Source organism: Dermochelys coriacea, chromosome 11 (assembly GCF_009764565.3).
Source record: "Dermochelys coriacea isolate rDerCor1 chromosome 11, rDerCor1.pri.v4, whole genome shotgun sequence".
Taxonomy (NCBI): domain Eukaryota; kingdom Metazoa; phylum Chordata; order Testudines; family Dermochelyidae; genus Dermochelys; species Dermochelys coriacea.
Genome location: NC_050078.2, coordinates 22,034,572 through 22,054,293, shown reverse-complemented (window position 1 = coordinate 22,054,293; position 19,722 = coordinate 22,034,572). Strand labels below are relative to the sequence as shown.

At 39.3% G+C, this 19,722-nt stretch overlaps 1 protein-coding gene across 1 annotated transcript in view; it reads left to right on the top strand.

Annotated features, from left to right (window-relative positions):
- LRP1B (LDL receptor related protein 1B) overlaps nucleotides 1-19,722 on the top strand; it is a 1,336,604-nt gene that overhangs the window by 763,996 nt on the left and 552,886 nt on the right. The window contains exons 17-18 of the mRNA XM_043505072.1: nucleotides 327-452; nucleotides 4,978-5,094. Coding sequence (XP_043361007.1) covers nucleotides 327-452; nucleotides 4,978-5,094 — 243 coding nt within the window. The remainder of the gene's footprint in view (nucleotides 1-326; nucleotides 453-4,977; nucleotides 5,095-19,722) is intronic.

The window sequence follows — 19,722 nt, the reverse complement described above, 5'->3', positions numbered from 1 at the left end:
TTAGCCATCCATTCCTATAAAGTCTATACAATCTTATGGACCTTATTCTTCTGTCACTGATACCTGTTTACACTTGTATAACTTCTTTTATTTCAATAGAGTGTCCAATTTTGTATTATTATATCTGAAATACTTCAGCAACTGTTTAACTGGGACTCGGCTTTTCCTGTTTGCAATACAGTTCTGAGCTATGAAGATTATAAATTATGGGGTAATCATATTAATTGTATCTCTAGTTCTTCAATGAGTGAAACTTAAATATAATCATGTTTTCAGCAGTTTCTTTCTGATGGTATGCTTAGGAGAAAGTAATATTTTTTTCCTAGTCAATCATAGCTGTCCTGATGATCAGTTTAAGTGCCAGAATAACCGCTGCATCCCCAAGAGGTGGCTTTGCGATGGAGCTAATGATTGTGGCAATAATGAAGATGAATCAAATGAAACCTGTGCAGGTAAAAACTTTACTTGGATGTGTAAATAACTTTTATCTAAATTCCAATTCAATAAAAATTCATGCCTGTACTCTGAACTGAGCTGAACCAGCCTACTGCCGATGATCTGATTATTGCAGTTTTAAATGAATTCAGATTTTGATGCCACTAGGACTAGAATATAAATTATATTTTACTTAATCCCTGTGCTTGACTGTGCTTTCCAAAGTAATTTGGCACTTAATCTACCCATATGGGTTGACTGTCAATGCACTACTTGGACACAAACTTGTCCCTGCTAAATCTTTCTTGGCAGTTGCAATGTAGTTTGTTATCATACTGTGATGTAAGTCATCTGACAAGTAAGCATTTTGTTCTTGTTGCTTTTTACCTTGACAAATATAATTTTACTCAGTTTCCCCTGAACTCATCTGCAAATAGTTTAGTATTTGTTATATTATTTATGTATGGGGTTTTATATGGAAGTCCCATTTGACCTCATCTATTTATATTTCCATATAATCTGTCTCATTACAATAAATTTAGGAGTCCTAAACCAGTCCATTCTTGCACAGAAACTTACAGTCTTTAGTTCAGATCAGTAGACAGTTCTAGAGAGGTCATTAGTAATCTGATAAATGTTGAAAAATAGGCAGTAAACTTATTATTCTATTTAAGTTCTGAGTGAAAGAAAGTGATTGGTAGCACGTATACATACATAATGATGTTCCCTGAAACCATATTATCATCTTATTTGTTCTTCTTTCTGCAGTCCACTTCACCTATTGGCAATGACACAAACAACTATATTTTGTGAGCAAAAATAGAGGGTTAACTGTAATTTATATAGGAATGATGGACTGGATCCTGCCTGACTGGTAACTAGTACATAATTTATGTATGTTACCAGTAATGAAAATGTAAGGGCTGATTACATAGTTGGAGTCATATAGGTGGTGAGTTGTTTCCATTTGAAATCGATAAATTCCTTTGTGAAACCTTTTACAAAGTTTCATGTCCGTAAATATACCAAGAGGCCTCCTAAAAATGAAGTATATTTTTAAAAAAAGTTTTAAAGTTACAATGTGTAATGTTATACGGTCTTTGCTTGTCTGATATCTGTATATTATTGATTAGCTGGATCAGTGCAGTTGTTGTTCAAGGTTTATAGACAGTAATATGAAAATAAAATATTCTTTATAATTACTATGTCCAGTACTTTGATAATCTGTTCATGGCTAGATTGCCTCTTCACTGCAGGGGCCATGCAAATGTTGCAAAGCTCACCTAGTGGTAGAGGAAGGTTCTGAGTTGAGTGTAAAAGGGACAAGGTGTCCCAATTCTGCAGATCCAGGGGTTGTAGAGGGAGGTGCAACCCTGAATTTGTGGAGGCTGAAGCCATCCTGTATACATAGGGAGACTGTCCTTCTGTGCAGCTCAGCTTAGTTCTCTTAGTTCTCCTACCCTCCTCCAACATATAGTGTAGCTTCAAGAAGAACTTGTTGCAGTGTGCTGAGTTTCCCTATAGCTGTTCAGTTGCAGTTATTGTGGAAACTGTGATGGAGTTTACACACCCAATAACCCAGAGCAAACCCAGGAGCAATACTGGGCTAAGGAGGTGTACCCCCTTCAGCACATGCAGGGCTTTAGGTGAAGAGACAACTTGAAAGGGCACTGGCAGGCCAGGGGAAGGTGCTACAGTCTGCGCGAGGAAGTGAAGTTGAAGCCTGTGGGCAAAGTGACTGCTGTGCTGGTAAGACCACTCTGGGAGAAGTGGTCCAAATCCCCCCTCCCTCTTGGAAGTGGGAACCCACAAGAGCCTCTGAACAACATCCCTTACCCCTGGGAAATTAAACTCCTGCTAGTAAGACTTTGATCATGCCCCAAAGGGAGAAGCTCCAGCCTGGTTGGAGAAGACCCAGAGGGAAGTTTAATTTGGGGTAGACCAACAGGATATCTGAAGACTGCAGCATCCAGAGTTGGGACCATGTGGATCAGGAGGGCTTGGGTCCCTCTATCTTGCTCCCCCCACCCCACTGTTGTGACAGAGCCCTGAAGAGAGAAGAGGAAACACATAGGAGGGGCTGAGGCTCACGATATATGACCCAACAGGGTCCCCCTCTAGAAAAGAGAGGCTAAAAAGAACTGAGGAGCCATTGCCTGACCACTGTTCGAGCTGGCTTTGAGACTGACCCACCATAGGGACACAGCATGGGTTAATGCTAGTTCAATTGATATTGACTGAAATCTGGGGTTTCAGAAGGGAACAGTTTCAAGAAAAAGCGGATTGCTCTGATCTTCACTCCCACAGTTCCACAGTGGAACTGTGGAGTACCAGCATAAGGCCTTCCATGGTATACTGGGGCATGATCTGTGTTTGTGTGTGTGTGTGTGTGAGAGAGAGAGAGAGAGAGAGCTGAGGATAGACGCTCCCTCCAATAAGGAGCTGTAAATTCCTCTTCTCAAGAGCTGTCATGAGGACCCATCTTGTCTTATTCTCTTCTACTTCTGCCAAAGCCCCACACCAATGAATTTAGCTGGGCATTTGCTCAAGATCATTTTGAAAGGGTAAACTGGTTTTGAACAAAGTTGTATGTTTTTATGAAACACTGCTGAACATGCCTACTCTGATAGAAAGATTTTTATATGCAGAAAGTATGGAGAAGCTCTAAACAAGGAGAGTCTGACTCCTGCTGTTAAGCATTATATATGGATGAATAGTGCTTTATTAAGTGTGAAGTATTAGAGTCATCTCAGCTAGTGTAAATTGGTTAGCTCCATTAAATGCAGGAGCTGTGCTCTTTTACACCAGCTGAGTATTTGTCATTATTTTATTTTATTTATTATTCACTAATAATTAATAATCGTATCCATCAACTGTTCCAAGTGAAGTGGCAAGACAAGATCAGAAGCCAGGACATTCAAAACCAAATCCAGCAATTATCTCCATCACCATTGGTTTGTTTTTGTAGCTTTTTTGGTATTATATCGATGGCAGACCAACAAATTCTGAAGTGTGTGTACCAAAGAATGCTGATACATGGCTGGCAATCACATGGGTGCCAAAAGCTTTGGTGGCACAGTAACATTGCCAGTGATGGATATAAACTGAATATACAATCAGACTACCTTAAGCATCCTGCCAGAGATTGTACAAGATGGCGCTTGATTTACAAGGAAGCCATATCTTTTGGGGGATTTGCCATGATGATAATGACTGTTATGATCATCATCATCACAGTGTAGGACTGTATTTATTCCAGAAGATTTTGGTGAGCTTTTTTTTTACTGATGGCATAGCTGACAATGTATTAAGCAATAATAACATCAAAATAATCCTCTCAGGGAGGAAACCTGGAAGAGGATTTTTTTTATTTATTTTAACATGACAACAACCTAAAGTACACATCAAAATGTGTACTAATCTTCTTGAAGCAATAAAGATCAAGTGTTTAGCACTTTGCCCATCATAGACACTTGAACTGAATCTAAAAGAAAAAAAATCATAAGGATTTTTTTTCATTTTACATTAGCTAAATCTACAGCAACAAAGAGCATTTGAAGTAGTGTAATATTATGTGCATCTGGAAGAAGCCTGTATTTATATATATATATATATATATATATATATATATATATATATATATACACACACACCATAGGCCAAATTCATCCCTGCCATAACTCCACTAAGGTTAATGGCATTATGCCGGAAATGAATTAGGTCCAGTGTTCCCAAAAGACACTTGGGTGTATTTTTTTAATGGCAAGTGGTGTGTAAAAGTAATAACTGGTTTACTATAATGACATTCTATTATTCCCTTTGTCTTTATTGTCAATATGTGTCTATAAACCTTGGTGGATGACTGATGTCAGGTGAGCAATTACATGATTTCTTTACAAATCAGATTAAACATCAATTTAATTCTTAACGTGGAAAGAAAACCATAATACACAGAACTAATGAAATATAGCACGCAACTGTCTGCACATTTGACAGAGAAAAGGGTTAATTGGTAATGTGAACCAGATCATCTAATTCTGAATTAATTTTATTTAAGTACTAATCACTGCTCTGAATATTTAGGTTTGGATTTTCAAAGGAGACTAGGTAAATTAAGTACCCAACTTCCTCTGGAATTCAGTTGGATTTGGATGCCTAACTTCTTTTGCCTTCTTTGAGAATGCCAGCCTTACTGGCATTTCCAGATTTTTGATGATTTTGACTACAACATTAATATTGTTTTAACATTTAATTTCCTGTAATTGCATAATTCTGTGAAACCTCACAAATTTCCCACCTACTGTGAAATCCATTATGAATGATTGAATGTAATGATAAGGGTACAGTCCTGCAGGTACCTTCAATTTCCACTGAGAGCAAAAGAGATGGGGATATCACTCAGTCAAGGGCAAAGCAAATACCATTTAGATCTCCACCTGCTAAGTTAATTCTAAGGAAAGCCATGGACTGAATGATCTAACAGATTGTACTCTATCTCTTGCTTTTAAGATTTCAAGATTTTGTGTGCCTTTGTCATTGCAGCAAGAACATGTCAAGTTGATCAGTTTTCTTGTGGGAATGGACGTTGTATTCCAAAATCGTGGTTGTGTGATAGAGAGGATGACTGTGGTGACGAAACAGATGAAATGGCATCATGTGGTAAGTTACTAATTATTTACCCTACATAAACTGGCCATTAAAAACATTCAGTGAAGATTTAAAGTCTGGTATAAAAAGAGAAATAAGAGCCAAATGAAATAAATAGGCCCCTCAGCATGCCCTGAATGTCATGTTATTTTAATTTAGATTAAACATATGAACAAAGGTGTTAACGTAATCCAGTTGCTGCCCCATTGTAAACAGTTTTAAACAAGGGTTAGAGTTTGCTATACAGCGACCTCAGCCTGCTTCCTACCATGGAAATCACACCATTAAAGATGCTTTGGACCTTTATGAAAGATACAAAAAAGAAGGAAAAACAGTTTAAGCATTCAAAATCTAAGCAGTAGATTTTAACAACATCCCAGAAGGGGAAAAACAGAACAAAACAAAAACTTGCCTGATTGTCTAGCAGTTTCTGAGAAGGTGTTAAAGATGGTAAAATCTGTTTGAGGAAAGAGTAGCTGAGAGGGGCTGGTTTCAGAGTAGCAGCCGTGTTAGTCTGTATTCGCAAAAAGAAAAGGAGTATTTGTGGCACCTTAGAGAATAACAAATTTATTAGAGCATAAGCTTTCGTGAGCTACAGCTCACTTCATCGGATGCATTGGTTGCAGTTGTTGTTAAAGCCTGTTTGCTAAAAGACAAAACAAGACTAACTCATATGAAAGGGGAGAGAAAATAATAACAAAGAGAAAATGCAGTTTCTGTCTCTGGCATTCACTCTCATTTGCAACCTCACTGCTGGAAGAACAGTCACCGCATTCAGTCTTATCAGCCACCCCAAGACCTGATAAATTTGTAACAGTATGGGCTATTTTAGGGCACTGGTTTAGCTGCCTGTTTCTGGTCACAGGCTAACAGCAGCGTAGCAAGATATACAGTCTTGGACAACTAAGCCAGACTCTTAGGAGACAGAAGGAAGAAAGAGAGAGAGAGAGAGAGAGAGAGAGAGAGAGAGGAAAGAAAAGAAATAAGGTCGGGAAGGAAAGGACACATGGGTGTGAGGGTGTGGTGTTTGAGATTGAGCTGGTAGAGATGGTGATGTCATCTGGGTCCCTCTTTCTGGCCTTGTCTGGTCAGACATTTCTCAGGATTATGAAGAAGGTCCAGGGTCCCGGGAGACAATGAGGGTGGCAGCCATGATGGTGGAGCTTGCTCCTTCTCTCATCTTTCAGTCAGCCATTATGGTTGCCAACTTTCCCCCCACAGCCTCTTTTTCAGGACCCCAAAAGGGGAGAGATGGGCAGAATAGCTCATCCTTTCCTTATTTTGTTCACCAATTAGGCCTAATTTTCAATACACCAATTTGGGTTCATCGATTTCTGGTTGTATACTAGTCTTGTTTACCAGGCATAATCTTAACATAGTCTTTGAATTATACCAGTAGGCCTCTTTTTAGTTTAATTCAGCCTTTCTGTCCCTTTTTTGCACCTTTCCCCATCAACATTTGTTGTTATAGGTTATTTTGACTTTTTTTTACCTTCATTCACTTTTTACAGTTGAGATTCAAATTAGGGTAAATTAGTAAAACCAACTATTACAATAGTCAACAAATCCAGACTATTTGAGACTGGGACACGAGGGGTATCATTGTGTTTGGGGCACTTTACAGAGAACTCTACCTCTCTCAAATACATCAAGAGGGATCTAATATCTGAGCTTCTGCTCATTGTGGCTATGGGAAGAGAGGTGATCTCTCAGGTAGGCTGATCCCAAGCCAGTCATGGCTTTATTAATCAAAATGAACATCTTAAAATGTAACTGGAAGCTCACAAGTAAGGCTGCGCGTCTGTCATGGAGGTTGCAGAAGTCACGGATTCCATGATTTTCCATGACCTCTGTGACTTTTGCAATGGCCAATGTGGCTGGCTCAGGGCTGCCCAAACACTTGGGCAGTCCCTGGGCCATCAGCGTTTTGGTGTGGGAAGAGGCTCAGGATTGGGTTGGGGGCAGTGCTATGGGGCAGTGCTTACCTCGGGGTGGGGAGAAGGAGGGAGGCTCCCGGCCAATGGGAACTGCAGAGCTGGAGCTCATGGTGGAGGCAGCACGCAGAGCCCGCCTGGCCTTCCCTGCCCCTAGAGGCTGCTTCCGGGGAGCTTCCAACACCCCCCCCCAGCACCTGCAGGGGTCCTGGCCCACCCCCCAGTGTGACAGATTTATGTTACCAATCTGCTCGGGGTGTCAGGTGAACAGGTTGAGGCTGCAGGATATTTAGGGGAGGAGATGAAGGAGCACACCAAGTGACTAAGTTTTAAAGCTTTATTAAAAAAATAACAGCAGTGAGTGCTGGTTTCTCCTTGCATCACTCAAAGGAAAGAAGAAAGCTTTAGTGCCTGAGCCCTCACCCGCTTTCATACTCACACACGTACGACCCGAGGCTGGCCAAGCCCGGGTGTAACGTCAGAAGAAGAGGGGGAAGGGTGGGCAAGAGTTCTGTCCTGTGCACAGGCCGGCCAGGGTCTGCTGTTGATCTCTGACTTGCTTTGGGTCTTGAGAGGATTTTTTAAGCCCTGGGTTCTTCTGGGGCATTTTGTTCAGGGACCTCTGTCTCCTGTGCTCTTTGTACAAGTCCAAACTAGCTTTCCATGGCTTTCTCAGCTTTCCCAAAACACACCGGTTTCAGGGATGCAAGACTGTTGTTTTCCCACTTGCTGACATTTGTAGTCTCACTAGTTTTCATAGACCCTGCAGTTCAGTTCAGCTCAATTCTCCTTTCTCACGGCTGGTCGGGGTTGGAATACAGGGTCCCGTTTTTCTTGGCATCAGAGAGTCTGCTTGTGTGCATTGGCCTTGGGTGACTGGAGTCAGTTTCTTATCTTCAGACCTAGCTGGATTGTCGAGTTAACCTGTTCCTTTCTCCCTTCCTCCCCCTTCGGCCTCTCAAAACCTGCAAAGGAATCTTTTGCTCCATGCTCACACCTTCAACCCCTCCCAAAATCCTATCCCATGCATATGCATATATAGGCGTTAGCAATATACAATGGTGGTGCTTACCGAGGGGACCCCATGGGGGGCAATTTTACTGTGACTTGGACATTTCCATGGGGCAATTTTACTGTGACTGTGACACCAGCACCCATGGAGTCCTGGGCAATCCCCCCAGCACCCGCAGCCCCCGGCCCAAGTTTTAGTTAGGGGTATATAGTACAAGTCACGGACAGGTCACGGGCCGTGAATTTTTGTTTACTGCCTGTGACCTGTCCATGACTTTTACTAAAAATACCTGTGACTAAAATGTAGCCTTATTCACAAGTAACTAGTATAGGTCTCAAAGCAGCCATGTCATGTGCTTTCTGCAAGAAGCTCTGTCAAGATGCTTCCTATTCACTAAATAATAATGATATAATTGCTGACTTGCTAATTTATATACCGTACTTGGGGAGGATAAGAATTGATAATCTAGTACTGATGAAAAGAAGAAAATGTCTTTGAAGAGAGTATTTGAAAATACTTGTAAGCTATTGACTGCTTCAGAAATTCTAACCATGTAAACTTGGAGTGAGAGTTTCTAAAGCACCTAGGAAAGTTAGAAACTGAAATACCATTTACTTTCCATAAGAATCAGACATCTGATTTTGTTAGGCACTTCTGAAAATTCCACCTGTAATCACTATTAAAATATATTAAATATTTCTTACTTAAAATAAAGCTAAAATAAAAGTGTTATCATTGCAGTTTTATTTTATGTTTTCTGAAACTTCTCATTGCTTCAAACTTTTCATAGTCATTAGTGTAGTCAGCTTTCTGTAGTGTTTTGTCCAGGACCTCTTTTAATTTACACTTTTTTATTAAAAGAAATATAAATGTTTTATTGCCAATTTTAGGGGCTCTTATTTTGATTCTCATGGTTTTTTAGCATATTTTAATTTTAAACTTCATTATCCTTTCCTTTTTGTCCCAAAACCTGTATAGGCATTAGTCTAGTAATGATTCTATTCTTGCTTTTAGATTTTTTTTTCAATAAAAAGTTTAAAAGGTTACATGTCACAAGTCTTGACTTAGAACTGCCAAAAATTTCTTTAAAAATAGCTTTTTTATTTGATCACATTGGCATGGTTATGGCTTTCATTAGTACTTTTCCATCACTGTGCTGGCTTTTTCCTTTCACTTTTTATTAAAACTAAAAGGTTTTTTTTTTCCAAAATGGAAACATATAAACTATTAGTTGCCCACTCAAAGAAACTCTACTAGCTTCCTGACAAATAATAAGTGATGCCAGATATACTGTTAAAAGTACAGAATATACATGGAAGTATAATAAATAGTAGTCATATAGCTGTATTCAATTCTATGTGTATATAGGTAAAATAGAGAGAGAGAAGTGTATAATTGAAATTGTATAATAAAGTGTATAATTCTGTGCTCACTCATGCCTTGTCTACACTACTGGGGTAAATTGATCTAAGTTACGCTACTCCACCTATGTGAATATTGTAGCTGGACTTGACATAGCTTAAGTCGACTTACTGTGGTGTCTACACTGTGCTGCGTCAACACTCTCCTGTCAACTTACCTTACTCCTCTTGTTCTGGTGAAGTACCCAAGTCAACCAGAGAGTGCTCTGTGTTTGATTTAGTGGGTCTTCATTAGACCTGCTAAATCAACCCCTCCTGATTGATCATAGCAGCATCAATCCCTGGTAAGTGAAAATAGAGACTCAGGCAACAGCCTCACTTTGGGTTTAGTTTCATTTTTCCTGCCAGAACAATAAAGTCTCCACAGAAGACCAGCTGTGCTTTAAATCAGCTCCTCCTGTGTAAAAAGAATGAGGAGTACTTGTGGCACCTTAGAGACTAACCAATTTATTTGAGCATAAGCTTTCGTGGGCTAAAACCCACTTCATCAGATGCATGCAGTGGAAAATACAGTAGACAGATAGATAGATAGATAGATAACATGAAAAAAATGGGTGTTGCCAAACCCACTATAACGAGAGTGATCAGTTAAGGTGATCTATTATCAGCAGGAGGAAAACAAAAACAAAAAAAACCAACCTTTTTTAGTGATAATCAGGATGCTCAAATAAATTTGTTAGTCTTTAAGGTGCCACAAGTACTCCTCATTCTTTTTGCTTATACAAACTAACACGGCTACCACTCTGAAACCTCCTCCTGTGTGTGTCTATCTCCTTTTGTGCTGGGTCCAGATATAAAATATTGGCAATGAGGATCTTTTTTCCTAGGAGTGTCTAGTGGTTCCTACTGCCTGAAAAAGAAGAAGAAAAAGTAAGCACATAATTTTTTTTTAAAAGGAAGAAAAATGTTCTCCTGGAAACAGAAGGTGGAAGACTGCTGCTGCATTTTGCTTCAGGTACAGCTGGAATCAGCCAGTTAGAGAGGCATTAGGAATCAGAATTAGAATCAGCCAGTTAGAGAGGGGAAAGTTGGCAATTAAAGACAGAACACAGCAGAAGTTTTCTGCTGCCTAGTTGCTGCAAAGACAGAATAGTGAGGGGAGGGCATCCATTTTTGTTCTGAAGCAATCTAGAGAGAGAAGCAGTTTTAGCTTGTATTGAGGGTCCACAGCCAGCACAAGGAGCCCAAGTACAATCAAAGGCTGTAGTATAAGCACACAGCCAGTAGAGGGAGATCAAGTGCCAATAGTGCTGCACAGCAGGAAAAAAAAAGGCGGGGGGGGGAGTTCTCTGTGGAAGTGAAGGCATCTGGGAGAGTGAGAAGCCCAGCAGAAGAATGGCAACTAGTGTGGGCAAGGTTGATGAGTTCAGCAAAAACTGCAAGTTTATGGGTGTTGTACCTCAAATGTTTAGTCTAATTTGCAGCTTGCAATTGCATTCCAGACAGACAAGAAGTTTCAGCATATGGACTGAATATGGACTGCTGAATAACTTCTTGTCTCCAGCTGTGCCTGGAATTGCCATGTATGCCACAATTACTATAGCAATGCAGGAACATTTTTCTCCTACTCTACCAAAGATAGCAGAATATTATTGGTTCCATCCGCAACATCAGGGAAGTGGAGAATTGGTAGCAAAGTTTGGTGCTACTCCAAGATTAAAGTTGTCAGAACATTGTCAGTTTGGACAAATATTAAGTGATATCCTTCATGATCAGTTTGTCTCTGGGTTACACAATGACCAGATCCAGAAAAAGTAACTGTCTGTATCAATGCTTACATTCAAGAAAGCTGTTGAGGTAGCTATTGCCATGGAAACTACAGAGAAGAATTCTCTGGAATGTAGTGTGTACTGAGAAGTTCATCTCCTGAATCAGTGAGACAGAGAACCATAAGAACATAAGGAATTTCCATGTGGCCATTGTGCATAAACTTCCCACACTGAGGAGGACTGCTCAGCATGCCAGGTCATTTGCAGAAGCTGCCAGAAGAAAGGATATATTACTGTAACCTGTCTCACAGTTCAACAATCAGCAACACAGCATAACCAAACATATAAGACACTATGAAGATAGAACCTAGGAAAAGATGGAAATCAGGAATTCATAATGTGGAAAAAGACAAGAGCGCTACTGACATTGACATTGACCTAGCACTGTATGTGTTATCAGAAGCTGGAGTAAGAAAAGGAGTTCCTACAAGAATGGAGGTTGATACTGCAGCTGCAGTTTCACTGATTTTGTCACATCAGACTTTATCACAAGTTCCTCTGGAAGAAACTGCCATAGTTTTGATGACTCATCCTGGAGAAAAGTTAGTCTGAAAAGGGATATTCCAAATGACAATAGATGGACAATCCATTGTTTTCCCCTTGTATGTGATAGAAGGGAAGTATTCACCATTGTTTAGCAGAACTTGGCTTAAGAAGTTCAAGGTGAATTGTACGAAGATCAAGGCGATCACCTTGGAGCAAATGAGCAGTGTGTCAGTCAAGCTCACTGTTAAGTCAGCCAGCCAGCCAAAATCACGTTAGCCCAGACTTGTGCCATATGCTCTGAAGCCTCTGGGGGCTGATTTGGACCCTTTAGAGAACACTGGAATCATGTCACCAGCTTCACACACTGAGTGGACTATAAACATTGTACTACTGATCAAGGAAGATGCCTCTGTCAAATTTGTAGAGGTTTCAAAGTGACCCTGAATCCAGTTTTATGCTAACCAGTATCCACTAACTCATACTGAATATTTGTTTGCTATTGTTAGTGTAGGACAATGTTTCAGTAAATTGGATTTCCCAATGCATACGTACAAATGGAGATTGATCTGGCATCTCACAAATACCTCAAAACCGACATGCAAAAAGGCTTATTTTGTTGCAACAGATTGCCTTTCAGTGTCACACTGGGCAGCTGCCCTGTTCCAGGAAGCCATGAATGAGATTCTGAAGGGACTGGATGGCGTTCAATTCTATTTGGATGCCATCCTTGTTGCAGGGAAGGATCAAGAGGGTCATCTTCAACATTTGGATGCTGTCTTGCATTGTTTGAAAGACTAAGGATTGAGAATATGTTGAGAAAAATGTGAATTTTTCAAACCTTCAGGTCAATTCCTTAGACATGTAATTGATGTCAGAGTCTGAAGGAAATTGCCAGAGAAAGAGAAGGCAGTTTTTCCAGTGCCACCACCAGAGAACGTGTCACAGTTATGTTCATTCTTAGGACTGCTTAATTACTACGGTAAATTTCTGCCTCATCTGGAGAAATATTGGTACTTTTACATGAACTGTTACAAGCAAAGAAGAAATGGACTAAAGAGTAAGCGTACATTTAAGGAAGCAAAGGAACTCTTGACATCAGTCAAAGTTCTTAAGCACTTTTGTGTCTCATTACCATTGCAATTAGCTTGTGCTACTTCACCATACGCAGTGGGTGTAGTTCTTTCCCAGGTTTTCCCTAATGGCAGGGAGAAACCAGCTGTTTCACAAACATTTACTACCTCTGAGAAGAACAAGTACAAATGAAGCAAGAAGCTCTCAGCATTATCTTTGGATTTCAGAGCTTCCATACCTATCTGTATGATAGACATTTTATCTTGCTGATGGATCATCACCTGTTACTTTCAATTTTTGGATGAAACATAGAATTCTGTCATTAGCTGCAGCTCTCATGCAACAATATGCATTCCTTTTTTCAGCTCATTCCTATCCTATTCAATTCCATAAAAAGACTCAAAACGGCAATTCTGATGGGCTTATGCATCTGTCATCCCAAGCTCCCATCAGTCCAAAGAAATGTCTGACAAAGTGTTTTATCTCAATTTGATGGACAGGCACTAGTAAACATGTCAACAGAGAAACTGCTAAGGATGATGTGCTTTCTCTTGTGAAAGGGAATGGTACTACAAGGTACAGTGCTGGATTCTAAGAATCCTCAGTTTATTCAATTTGTGTGACAGCAATATGAATTATCTGCTACTCAAGATTGCATTCTATGGGGACTGTGAGTAATCATTGCAAAATCACTCCAATCTCAGGTTTTGAAAGTTCTTCACAAAGGTCATTTTGACATTGTATGGATGAAGGCCATATTCCAGATCCATATTCCAGATTCCAGACTGGTGCGTGGGGATTGACAAAGACATTAAGAGAAAGGTGACATGCTGTATTACATGTCAGCAAATTCATCATGATCCTGGCCCAGCTCATCTGATCTTGACCTCAGACTCCTTGGGCATGTATTCACATATACTTTGTGAGACTATTAGATTGCTATATGTTTTTGGTTGTAGTTGACACCCATTCAAAATGACCAGAAGTTTTCAGAATGACATCATCTATTGCTACTAAGACCATTGGACATAGTTGTACCTCAGTCAGTCTGGTTTGCTGTTACAGTTGGTGAGTGACAATGAACCTCAATTCTGTTCTGAAGAGTTTCAGAAGTTCCTAGCTTCAATTGGACATCAGCACATAATGTTGTGCTCCATACCATCCTGGTACAAATGGACTAGTGGAGTGCTTTGAACAGATACTTAAGTATACCTTAAGAGCTAACAAGTACATTTGGAGTCATCAGCAGAAATTAGATAATTTCTTGCTTACCTACAGGAACATACCATATGCTACTACCCAAGAATCACATGGAACTCTTTTCTTGAAGCAGTCTTTGTGTACCTCTCGGGTCCTGATGTTGCCTCACATGTAGCCAAATTCCATGCTATGCAAATTGATTGATGTAAGACTCATCATCATTTTTATTCAAGTAAGAGACTTAGTGTGGACTTGCAACTGTGGAATGTGGTACTCGCGGAAAAAAATGTAAAATGCATGGAACCTGTTTCACTCATGGTAAAACCATCTAATGGTATTTTATGGGAATGGCATATGGGTCAGTTGTTGCTTCTAAGTACCGGAGTCCGGGGATGTCCCAGTAGAATTTCTGTTCCTCCAATTGAACCTCCTTCCGTTATAACTCATAATTTTGAAGACTTGGTGGAAGAAACTTAGATTGAATTAATTCCTTACCAAATCTAGTTGCTTCCTTACCACAGGCAATTCCTGTTTTTCAGCACAATGCAACACCACCATCACCATGTTATCCCAAGAACGTATGAAAACCAGTAATTTATAAGTTGTTTAGTTAGTGAGTTTCTATCCTGGAATAGAATAATTCCTTGCAATTTAAGAGACTGCGGTAGTCCACCTGCAAATGTTAGTTAGATTATATAGTGTTTTATGTTAGTCATGTAAAATATTAGGAAAGTGGTTTAAAATAGAGTAGAGTAATGTAGTTTCCTGTCCCTTTAAATTGTTAGGTAGTCTGTGTTCATGGAGGCATAGCCTCACATTGGCTTTCGTTTAAGTTTTTCTGTCATAACAATAAAATTTCCATCACAGACAGCTGTTCTTTAAATCAGCTCTGCCTGTGTGTGTCTATCTCCTTTCTCTGCTGGGTCCATATATAATAACAGTTATATCTCTTGTAGAGAGGAATAGGACTGTCTGGAGCACATTTTATGAGTGTGAGATATTTCAGATACTAGCTGGAACAAAAACACACCTGTGCCAGCTCAGCAGCTAGTCAATAGTAGGTAGATCTCTGACTATCTTTGATTTTACTACTCTTTCATCTCATTCAGCATATACAGATACAAAATACATGAAGACAACATGGTCCTTTTATAAACTTCAAATGCGTTCAGAACCTTATACTCCCAAAATGTCGGTCTCCATTCCTTGAGCTTCTAGAGAATCTTTGTTAGCTTTCAGTAATATTAAGGCTTACATCCTTGTTACCTTTTTAGGGCCACCTGCTACTTTTACTCCCCCTTGGACTTTCAGAATCTCACTGTGTGATGACTTCCTTGGCTGTCTGAAACACATCTCCTTGTGATACGATTCTCCAATCTTTGCCCTTTAGACTGAACAAGAGTTAAATGCCTTTAAAACTGCAGAGTTTTGTAGCTGGGTAATCCCTTATGTGTCTGTGCAATTATTATCCTTGGGGAAGGAAAACAGTGTGAATTCTTTGAACAGAGCAGTTCTCTTTAAAAAAAAAAAAAGAAAGAAAAGAAAATTAAAAGCATAGAGAAAAATGTATTAAGCAAAAATAAACAGATCCCTTAATTTACCTAAAGTTTGCATTGCCTAAAGTCTAACTAGGCAAGTTATTTTCATTTTCTCTTAACATAAGACAAAAAAAGTTACTCATTCATATGCTTTCAGAGATCAAACCTTGTGTCCGATTCCCTTGTCTGCAAGAGCAGCATGTCTCCCTGGTATCTTGAGAGAGTGTGTGTCTTCTTGTCACATGAGCCCTCAAATAAAAAATTTAGAAATTAAACATATAATTCCTACTTTGACACAATACTGATTACAGCCAGTCTCTACAGGACAATAACATCAAAGACTTGAGCATGCTGATTCAGTCAATCAAAGGATATTTTTATGCAGCTAGCCCCCCTCTATGATACCCATTGACTTCAGTGGGCCTACTCATATGCCTGAAGTGTAAGTTTTTGCAGAGTCAGGGCCCTAGTTGGTATCATGGAAAAACTTACAGGATGGTGGAATTGTAAAATCAAATGCATTAATCTTTTCTTTTTTTCTTTTTTAACTTTTCTCTAACTCATCCCTTCTTTTCTCTCACCTTCTCACCCTCCTCACTGAGTGTAGTGAAGGTAAATTGAAAGCCGGTATGGTATATGTGACATTCTCCTCTGGTGTTATCCAGACCGGCGATCTGCTAGGTGACTCCAATCTTTGACTCTGGGAGCCAGCCTTACCCTGCTCTGCTGTGAGAATTGCCACTCCTGGCCTGTTCACGTACAGCCTCTGGCATGTAAGCTGCCCCTTGGACTGTGCAATCGAATGACACTAGCCAATATCCCCGGTCCCAGACACAACCCTAGAAACCTCTGTCTTGCAGTGTCCAGTTATGCCTGCTGGATACTGCAAGCTTATATGAGTTCATCAATTTAACAAATAAATTGATATGTACCAGGGTTTTTATCCCAAGGGGAATCTCTGACATGCTTCAAACCAAACATACTACTTCAGGTAGAATAAACAAACAGATTTATTCACTATAAAGATAGATTTTAAGTGATTATAAGTCAAAGCATAACAAGTCAGATTCAATCAAATGAAATAAAAGCAAAACACATTCTAAACTGATCTTAATACTTTCAATGCCCTTACAAACTTAGATGCTTTTCCCCACAGACTGGCTGGTCGCTCTTCAGCTAGGCTCTCCCCTTTGATCAGTGCTTCAGTTGCTTGGTGTGGTGTCTGTAGATGTAGGTGGAAGAGAGAAAGAGTATCTCCCTTTTATCATGTTCCAAACTGACCAAAGGAAGGAGGGTGATTCCCTTGACAGTCCAACAGATTCTTTTGTTGCTGTCTAGGCCAGCGTCCTTTGTTCCTGTGAGACTGGGCTGGGTTTGTCCCATACATGCCCTGATGAGGTGTGAACTGCCTCTCAGCTCTTGGAGAGTTTTTGCCTGGGCTTATTTTAAACCATGAGGATACATTTTCAGCCTCATAACTACATACATGAAATTAAAATCTATAACATTACTGTAACAATGACTATAACATCACTATAATAACCATGCCCAGTGCATCATGAGCCTTCTGAAGACACCCAACATGACAAATTTTGCATTGGATACCACACTATCATTTTATAAAGATGAACTTGGGGGTGTGGAATGTTTCCCCAAGATATAGAGCATCACAGCATAATATTGATCATTCAGATTATTTACTTCAGAATCAATCACATGGTTTGAAAAAGCAAAAGAAAACTATTTGAATGCAGAGGCAAGTCTGAATATCTTTTAAGGTAAAACCTGTGGTGCTTTTAAAGTTACATTTGCTGATAGAGAGTATTTTTAGAAGTCCCTTGAGCCTCTGCCAAATCTAGGTATTAGAAATATTAGCATTTTTGCATATCTCTAGCATCCAGGTACAAGATGCTGAACCTTTGACAAATTATTTTTAACACCTTACTTGAAAATCTGCAGATATGAGAGGAAAGGTAATGTGTTAATTAGGAGATGCCATTTGTTTTCATCTCTGTCCTCGTAGCACTTAAAAAGTTATGATGCTGAACGCTTGTTCACTCAGCATTCTTCATGCAAGTGAACATATGGTAAGAAAAACACATATACTGCACCCTTGGATATTGGTCTATCTGAGGGTTCAATTCTACGAGCATATCTTTATTTGTGCCTAGAATGAGGTAACAGATGCTTAATTAAGGAGACTCTCTTTCTTTGTGTTCCTGTGTATAATTGTTAGCAGAAATTAAAATAAGGAATAGCAGATGCTATTCCTAATTTTTCTATTTTTGGTATGCCACACTTGTAAACAGGGTAGTTGTATTTAAAAAAAATGCTGAGGTATAAAAATTCAGGTCTCAATCCTGAAAATACCCGCACGTGTTTAACTTTCAGCACATGAGTACTCTCACTGACTTCAATGGGACTACTCACATGTCTAAAATTAAGTATATGCATAAGTATGTGCAGGATTGGTGTCTCAAAAGAGAACCCTTGAAGTTTGTGTGGCAAATATAAAAATTTTGAAGCTTCATGCACTTTAAATTTCAGCAAGCTGATGTATTTGAAAACTTTCTGTAGTTATTTGTCATTTTAATACAAATTCATGGGAATATCTTCATTTGAAAAGGTGCATATATGAAGCAAAATCCAACTTTAATTTGTTTAGTGTCTCTCAGACAAACTAAGATAAAATACAATAGTACAGAATGAAGGATTTTTTTAGATGAGAAAATTGTGGACTAAACTGTTCTTTACTTTCATCTTAGCTTGTAAACACTATTCCTTCATACAAATGTACAGCAAGAAACTTTCCCTTAAAATCTGCTGATTCAGAATGGTTGCATTTATACTGTAGACTTGCACTGATTACAGTGGACAGATGTGGAAGAGGAGGAGGAAAGGGAGTGGCTGCAAAATATGGATCTGTGGATACAGACTGCACAATCCCTGACTTATAGCTGATGTGGTTCTACATAACCTTAGACTCCTTTACTGGCCCTGGAAGCACAGGTAACTCCCCAGGGAGTTGCAATCCTGTGACTACTGTGACAAGTTTCACAGGGCATATAAAAGTGTTGAAAGCTGATCAGTGTAGCATTTACTTAAATTAAAGAATATATTTTCATAGTTTATTTCCCCACTCTCTCTACATTTAGTCAATAACCTCTCTGCATATTTAATGTGACTCTTCTATGTAAATGGTGTGAGAGTCTTAGGACAGTTGCACAGTGGTAAGGGACAGTATCACGTAGCCACACTTCCTCTCTGTGCAGGCTTTCAAATAACCTGACTTTTGCTGACTTTCATCAAACGGGTACCTTCTGCTTTGCTTGAGAGAGGGAAAGGAACATATGGGTCTAAGTAACAAAGAGAATTTGACATCATACTATTACATGACAGTTAATACAGTAGTTCATCTGACAAGTTCAGCTAGCTGTTTTATGCTTTTTGATTTTTCAGTTTATTTATTTATTTATTTATTCATGTTTATGACATTCTTTATAACGTCTTGCAAAGGGTATTGGTTGTGTCATCCTGTCAGGTCATCTTGAATTTTTCTTGTGTCACTTTTTCAGTATCCACTTTGTTCCCTCTTAATATTTCAGTGTGGTCAGACTTTACACTTCACTTATACATTTTAATCCTCTTGTAGTTTCATACTCAAGCACTATAAACAGTAGTTAATGTGCTTAATGCTTCACTTGTCATTTTATATCACAATTTGATGCGAAGCATGAGTATACTGTAGGATTCTACTGTGAAAAACATTGTTACCAATCATACTTTTATTAAATAATTTACAATAGTCTCTGTATGCAATATTATTTTTCAAGAGAGACAAAATCATATTTTATTTCCTATTTTTGTGTGTGTTGCTATGACTGATCCTTGTTTTTAAACTGCATTTTTCCTCATGCATTTGAATAACTCTCTGCTACCCAAGATCCATAAACCTGGAAATCCTGGACGCCCCATCATCTCAGGCATTGGCACCCTGACAGCAGGATTGTCTGGCTATGTAGACTCCCTCATCAGGCCCTTCGTTACCAGCACTCCCAGCTATCTTCGAGACACCACCGATTTCCTGAGGAAACTACAGTCCATTGGTGATCTTCCTAAAAACACCATCCTAGCCACTATGGATGTAGAAGCCCTCTACACCAACATTCCACACAAAGATGGACTACAAGCCGTCAGGAACAGTATCCC